Source organism: Sinohyriopsis cumingii, chromosome 4 (genome assembly GCF_028554795.1).
Source record: "Sinohyriopsis cumingii isolate HCF-2022 chromosome 4, ASM2855479v2, whole genome shotgun sequence".
Taxonomy (NCBI): Eukaryota; Metazoa; Mollusca; class Bivalvia; order Unionida; family Unionidae; genus Sinohyriopsis; species Sinohyriopsis cumingii.
Genome location: NC_142964.1, coordinates 58,598,983 through 58,606,801, shown reverse-complemented (window position 1 = coordinate 58,606,801; position 7,819 = coordinate 58,598,983). Strand labels below are relative to the sequence as shown.

At 34.3% G+C, this 7,819-nt stretch overlaps 1 protein-coding gene across 3 annotated transcripts in view; it reads left to right on the top strand.

The window, feature by feature from the left end:
• Window positions 1–95: 95 nt before the first annotated feature.
• The window catches only part of LOC149801227 (centrosomal protein 43-like), a 112,390-nt gene continuing 104,666 nt past the window's right edge, over window positions 96–7,819 (top strand). For all 3 annotated transcript variants that reach the window (XM_089955296.1, XM_089955295.1, XM_089955294.1), the window contains exons 1-3: window positions 96–176; window positions 1,271–1,324; window positions 2,380–2,434. In XM_089955296.1, the coding sequence (XP_089811422.1) occupies window positions 96–176; window positions 1,271–1,324; window positions 2,380–2,434 (190 nt within the window). The remainder of the gene's footprint in view (window positions 177–1,270; window positions 1,325–2,379; window positions 2,435–7,819) is intronic.

Sequence of the window (7,819 nt, the reverse complement as noted above, 5' to 3'; positions counted from 1 at the left end):
GTAATTAAATGTAAGTCCAGAGATAAAATCAAACGTGCCACTAACCTTTTGACCCTTGCACATGCGTATATGGCATTGTTTTCAAAGGAAACAAGATGTCGGCAGACGAAGACACAGAACTACGGGATTTAGTTGCCCAAACGCTAGAGGCGAATGGCGTGTTAGGAAAGATCAGAGTAATTTTGGAATATTAACATATTTCATATTAATTTACTCAATAATATGCACATTTACGTTGCAGCTATCATCGTCTTTATAGAGCAGTCACTGTTTTATTGCAACCTTGTTCTTGCACTGACATGCAAAACCTTGTATTCACACAACCAGCGGAAAGGAAAAAAAAGCCACACGCTTCAAAAGCACCGTTACCTTTTCTTTCACCCCAGAGATAGCGCACGTTAAATCAAAAGTAGTATTAAGGGATCCTAGCAGATTCTTGATACCAAAGGCATGTTGTCAAACTTTTTATTCTTAAAATATTTAGTCACTACCTGCCTTATGGCATTTGCAGGACAGCAGATATACGCGTTGTCTCCCTTTACGTTTTGTGTGACGATATAAAACAGACGAAACCGTATTACCGTATTACAAGTGAGTGAGCACTGAGCACCAGAATCTGAGTAAATTTTAAGAGATGTTTTATCATGTCAAATAATTGTGGTTAAATAGCAGCAACAGGAGGTGATTTTTTTTTCTAGAATCGTGAAATATATTTTTAACAAATCATATTTTTTCTGCATAATGCATATGCAGAATTCAGAAATGAACTCGTATTCATCTATCAACAAATACTTTTATAGATACATTATATCACAGGATGTGAAAATGAATAAATGGAATGAGGTAAATTCATAAATTTATCATGTCTAGATGACATGAATAGCCCAATAAAGGTAGATAAAGTGATTAAAGCATAAAAATTTATGTTTGCTGAATTTGTTTAAAAAAGGAAGAAAAAATAATGCAATTGTTGCGGACTAGCACTTTTGGAAAATTTTACTTTTGGCTCAGACTTGGAAAGATGTCAAGCAATAGGATTTGATCAGCCCAGATGAGGCACAATAGAATAATTCAAAATAATGCAAATTAACTTTTTTCATAATCACTTCAGTTATTGAGGATGCATGATGAGTGTGAAATTTGTTTGAAACACAAATACCCCTCTTAGAAATTAAGAAAACAAGAAAGGTGGAATATGCCAGTTATTACTTCAATTGAATTTTAGAATAATTCTAATTGTCATACTCTTTTGTGTGTATTTTCTTTGCAGGCCCAGTTAAGAGCTAGTGTTTTCCTGGCCTTGGAAGAACAGGAGTCTGTACAGGTACAAGTTGTGTAGTGGAAAGATGTAATGGTACATTATGATACAAAGGCCATGATAAAATGTATCAGGATAAAAATGATCCATATTGGTGTTTGCCATCATAGTTACCTAGTACTTTGTGTTTTCTTTTGTTCATCATCAGTCAGAAGTTTTATATAGTTAAACTGGACAAGAACATAATTTATGTTCTGTGATCAAATCTGCTCTTTGAGCTAGAATCTTTGTGCACATTTTGCAGAGAAAGAAGACAAAAAGCTGAGCTCATTTGAGCCTTAAATCCATAAAGGGACCTATAAATTTGTGAAAGTTTCACAGTGTTATGTATGTCATTATTGTGTCTTTACTTTTAATGAATAACTAGATATTAATAGATCTTGACAAATTTTAAATCAATCATAATAATGAACCTATTTCCAAGTTTGTTAAGTTTGTGGTAGTTTTCCATTATATGATTAAGTCAGGTGGGTTCTGATGTATTGTCAAATATGTCATGTGGGAGGTATTGTGACATAGATCAAGTAAGAATATATTGTGACAAAGAGCTGTATGTATGAAGAAGTGGATATTTAATTCATTCATAATGTCCAATTTTCCTGTATTCTTGTTTTAATATCAATATGCAGATGTATTTGTGTTAGATCTAATTTGAGAGGAACCATTTGTTTGGATTATTCACTGGAATTACGAAGTGCTCATTGACTGGACAAAGCAACATTTTGGAATTATTATGAATTCATTGAAATGAGTTTTGGACAATGCCATTATGATACATCAAGACTGTTGGCACTTTCTAATATTCAAGGATATTGGTACATCAGCACATTGGAGACTGGAATTCATTTGGAACAGTCTATTATTTTGGACTTGAGATAGAACTTTTTAGGATTTTTTTGGATCTAATACAGATACTGTATGTACCCCTGAAGGTTTAATATTATGTGTCAGAGAATTATATTAGTTGTTAAGTTTTACACAAAGATGGTTTTGCTTCTTTCTATTACTTAAGATAAGACCATAGAGTTGTAACAACAGTAATCATATTTTTTATTTTTCAGAATAAAACACCTTTTGTAAACCATGACTTGAAGAAACTTCTATCAACAAAAGAAGGTATGGTATGGTATATTACTTCATCCTGATTCTAAGTAATGGTCACAGTATTATTCAGTCTTGAAAAACATCAGTATCCGTATAATCTTCTGTAGTTGTCTCTGCATGTTTTGTTAGGAGTGGTGGCTGGCGATGGATGTGACAGCACACATCAGGGTTAAGTGCTTGCATAATTTTTTCTAAATATTTCACATTGCAACATTTCGTAAATATTCACTCAAAGGATAGAACATGATGACTATTGCTGTTAGGGGATCTCTGTAGTAAAGGCAGGTTAAATGCATAAAGAAAATAATAGTGCAAATTAGCATCTTTCTGTATATGAGAGGCTGATGTTGATGGAAGATCTGTCTTGGAAATTGCTGAATGCACATGAATACATTTGGTCCAGCAGGTTCAGGATCTTTGCAGGTCTGTTTGATAAGCGTGTTGCGAGACTCAGCTTGCATAAAACATAGAGCATATTAGCTGAACTAATTGAGCTATGTGTGACCTTATTTGGATTGGTTGATTTGCTATCATGCAGCCTGTGACATAATGCATACACCACTCAATAGCTTGCACCCTGATAACTCATGAACCCGCTTATAACATGGGGTCAGTCGAGGATCCCATTTCTTTTACTAGATATTACCAAAAATCTGACCCGTTTGTTGAAGATGAAGAAAATTGCAATAAAAATTGGTAACTGAAACCTTGATATATACAGTGGTCCCCGTCGTATATGGCCACCCCTTCTGCACCAGGAAAGTGGACGTATAAGACCGGTGGCCTTTCCAGAGGGGGGAATATATTTGTGACAAGTATATGTATATAGCAAGAAAGCTAATGATAACTTCAAAACCATTTAATATCTTAATTTAAAAGTAGAACTAATTAAAAGGTTCTTCTTGTCTTAAGAAATGACTTATTTCAAATTAACATTAATAGCTCTTATTCTTAAGAGTTAAATGCGAGCATTGTTGACATGTGTATGACAAAACCATTTAGAAGCATCATTTAAATAATGGTATTTACACTGCTTGGCATTTAAAATAATTTTCTTTCCATTTACTCCATTTTCCCACTGCCACAAAGTATTCTCCTTATCTGTTATGATTTTGTATATTTGTGTCTTCCAACATACAATTTTCAGCAAGAACTCTTGAACTCTCCCCATTATCGTCAAGTCGAATAACTTTTACTTTTTCTTCTAAAGTATTAATTCTCCGTTTATGTTATGATAAGGTTTTGTAAGGATTTATTCCTATGTTGCAAATTGTTCAGCATTGCAACCTAATTATGCAAACGAAACTTTTGTAGAGTCGACGAAATGCCTTGCTTATAAAGGAATTGACACATATACTGTCACATGATTTTTTGATCTTTGTCCGGGACCCTGTTTTGTTCAAGGTTAATTTCTCTCTGTGTGTTAATCCAAAATGTCTATATTTAGTCTATGCTGACCATGCTATGATCTTGACAATTTCGTCCAGTCATAATCATCAAAGAAAAAACTCAACTGCTGTGTGAAGCCCAAAATTCTATCACAATTTTGTTGACTCCATTTCCTGTAAATATTAACGTTAACAATATAATAAAAACCTTAGTGGTACATGTACTTTAGCCAACACTTCTTTCAGGAATGAAAACCTTTATGGGAAACAGACATTGGTAAAGATAATCGTAGTGGTTCCGGACACATTAAAATAAAATGTGAGGGGTAAATTTTACATATTTGCACTATGCTGGTCGCATTATAGGGGTGGCTTTTCTTGATGGGTACTTTGAACACAAACTCATCGGTGACAAGTGATTCTTGTCATAAAAAGTGGTGGTCACTGGTCGGGGGGAGGGGCTGTTCATGAGGGGGACCACCATAGATTGTTTTATCATCTAAAACAGTTTATATGACCTGGAACTATGAATCAGTCATATGAAATTATCAACATTTAATAAGTCATGTATATTGTGAAAATTTTCTTCCCAAATAACGTTCTTGTTACACAATAAATAACAATATGCAATGAAATTTTGATAATAGAAATTGTCACTAACACCTACTTAAGGCAGCAATTTTATAAATAAATACCTATAAAATAAGTTCTCTTATTAAGTGAATTTCATGTAATCCATCTTTACTTCAGTTTAAGTAAAATGATCATCAATACAATGCACCTATTTGCATTCAAACGTGAAATATGTCAATTTACTGTAACAGCTATGTCCACACGTGTTTCTGTGAGACACTAATTAAGTGCCAACGTTGTTTTGAGACCTGATTTGCACACGTATTTGATGTATTGTTGCAAGGAATTAAAAAAGCTGACCTTTTATTACCATGTTAATTATGCCTTTTGTATCAAGTAAAGGATGTGGAACAAATGAAAAGTTAAAAAGCATGCAAATCCAACCTGTGTAAGGGTTAGCAGCCCTGGTTGAGTGTCAGGTCTGCTGTTTTCATGTAGTCCATCGAACACTGTTGCAAATATTTGGTGAACAGAATATAATTTAACTACCTTAAATTAGCTTCCACATTCACAAATGTGATCAAAGATTAAAAGACAACCAAGCGTTACTTGGTGAAATAAAATTCAGGTTCACAGATATGTTTTAATAATGAGAAGCTTGTTTCAGGGTTTGTAGTTAACTTGAATTCCTGAATTGGCACTTGGAGATTTCCTCATGGCTGAGAAGAAGTTTTATTGTTACTTGCAAGGAAACCATGGGATCAATATTTTATTAATAGAACAATAAAAAAAATGGATTTTTGACATTGATGGCTGTTTCACAAGTTAAATGTTCCATTTTATTTATATTTTTTTAGAAAAGGAATCTTGTTTGATTGTGAATTTGAATCAGTAACTAGTCTGGTTCCCTGCTTATTATCCTCCTTCCGCTGCATTCCAGTACAGTAGAGAGTAATGCAAGGAACATATGGATTAGGGAACTGGACAACTCTACAGCAACATCAAGCAGTGTACATCACTGCTTGATGTTGCTGTAGAGTTGTCCGGTTCTCTAATCCTTATGATTTCAGCAATCCTTCATGTGCATGCAAAAACACTGTGTGTTACATAACATACACACAGTGTTTTTGCATGCACATGAAGGATTGCTGAAATCAGCTTGATTAATGTTTTTGATCTAGTAGCAGTTGGGAATCTTGAAAATAAATGTCATTTTTACATAAAAATTAATAACTTTGTGAGAAAAAGCACTTTATTGACAATTATTCCCATTGTGATTTTAAAATAAGTATTCAGCCATTAAACAGACCAGTTCATTCCACTACCCATCAACAGTTTTATGGTTTTCTCTATGTCTAGTGAGGATGGCATCATTCCGTGTTGTTATGGAGGTCCTTCTGTAACTCACGCCCTCGTTTATAATACACTTTGTGTTTTTGGACCTAGTTGTGCATGAGTTATCAAGATACATGTGTATCTACATTTTATTAGTCCAGTTCACTGCATGGTTGAATATACGTCTTGTAGTGTTCTAGGAACTGCTCTACATTTTCATACTTTGGATCGGGTTTTTTTTTTTTTTTAAAGAAAAGAATAATGAATTTCCAAGGTTTTCCTCATTGGTTATCCTGGTTATTAAATATAAAGATCTCATATATCTTAGGCATTGTTAAAAGAAGTCCGTATATTTGTGTGTATAATTCATAGGTGTAATTCGGTTCATGGAGTATACAGCTTGGCCTCTCTTCTCAAAAGACTTTGATCTCCACTTAGTCATTTTCACTTTATGAACTTCAAAGGTAAATACTTTTTATGTATTTTATAATTCATTCGTTGCACATTCAGAAGCTGGTATTTCTACTCTGGCAAAGTTTATGTTACGTTTTATTAACTGTATAATGAGTGTGGTTTGGACTAGTTCATGTGCATTTTTAGAGTATAGGGGAGCAGCCATTTTGCTCAGCTGTCTGCTTTAGATAGTGCATTGTTTCATAATTACCACATATAAAGAAATTTCAGTCACAGAACATAGAGTAGCTTAGAGGTATGCCAACATTCTCTCCACTGTGTATATTGCTTATGCAGTTTCATAATATACTGATTCATCTCTCAGAAATACATAATCACCGTAGATAAAGAGAATAGGTAGAACATGTGTTAGGAGCCCGGTGATTAAATACATGTCTTCTTTATTGAATTTGTACCAGTAAGACAATACATTGTGTCAAAAGTATGGAAACTGCACATTCATCCACAGCTCCTTGTTCACCAAAACTGGAACTTTATGCAGGATTCTGAAAAAGGTCTAAAATTTGAAAATTGTATTTTTGTTGTTGCTGTTGGGTTTAACATCATTTTTCAGCACAAGATAGGCTATATATGGCGGCCAGTATTAATGGTGGAGGAAGAACCCGGGTAAACCACAGAAAGAACCACTGACCCACGAGAAGCTACTGGCAAGCTTTCTCACATACCCACATTGTCAGAACCTGAGACTTTAACCCATGCAAACAGAGGTGAGATGGCAGTGATGCGTAACGGTGAGCACTCTAGGCCACTCGGGGCCCTGAAAAATGTGTTCTAGGTCTTGAAAATGTCTGGAAAAATTGAAAATTACCAAAAAGTCTTGACATGGTCTTAACATTTTTTTATTCCAACTGCCTTAGCCAGAAACCAGTAGTATGACTGCTCTTTTTCATTTGGGGGAAGTTTTAGTAGACTGATTCTGAGTTTTTGGGGAGGTCTGGAAATTTTTTATATTTGGCCTGGAAAATATATTGAAAATGTCTGGAATCTTTTTTAAAATTTGTGTCAGGAACCATGTTTATGGAAATTGGTTTCTGAAGTTAAAAAAGCAAAGTCAGCTGCAGAGAGATTTTGACAACTGTTACAGTAGAAAAAAACACAACACAAAGAAGGAGGCTTGCCCAGCTTTGATAAAATTTGTGCAAAATACAGGTTGTAGAACCACTTTGCAGTAAATTGCAAGCAGAAAACTAAATGAAAACACACAACAAAAAAAATAAGCAGATAGAAGGAGTTAAAAGTTTCGAAGATGATTTACATTTTGACAGTGATTGAGACTTGTAGTTAAGGAAAGTTACCACAAACTACATGATGTAATATACAAGAAAACTTTACTTTGTACACCAAAGGCAGCTGCAAAGAATGCTGTTAAAGTTGCATAAATTTGACTTCATTATACTATTAGTCGGCAAGCAAGGTGCACAGATATACATGACTAATACTGTAGAGATCTGCATATTTTGCCAAACACAAGAAAGTTTGGGATAGCGATCAAGAGTTTGAGATTGATAAATGCTCATTCATGGAGAAGACAGTTGACAGTGTGAACAGGTTTCAATATCTGCCAGTTGCTATGGAATGTATTAATGTGATTCAGAGAGAAACCGATATAGATGAGTGGGGATGGTTG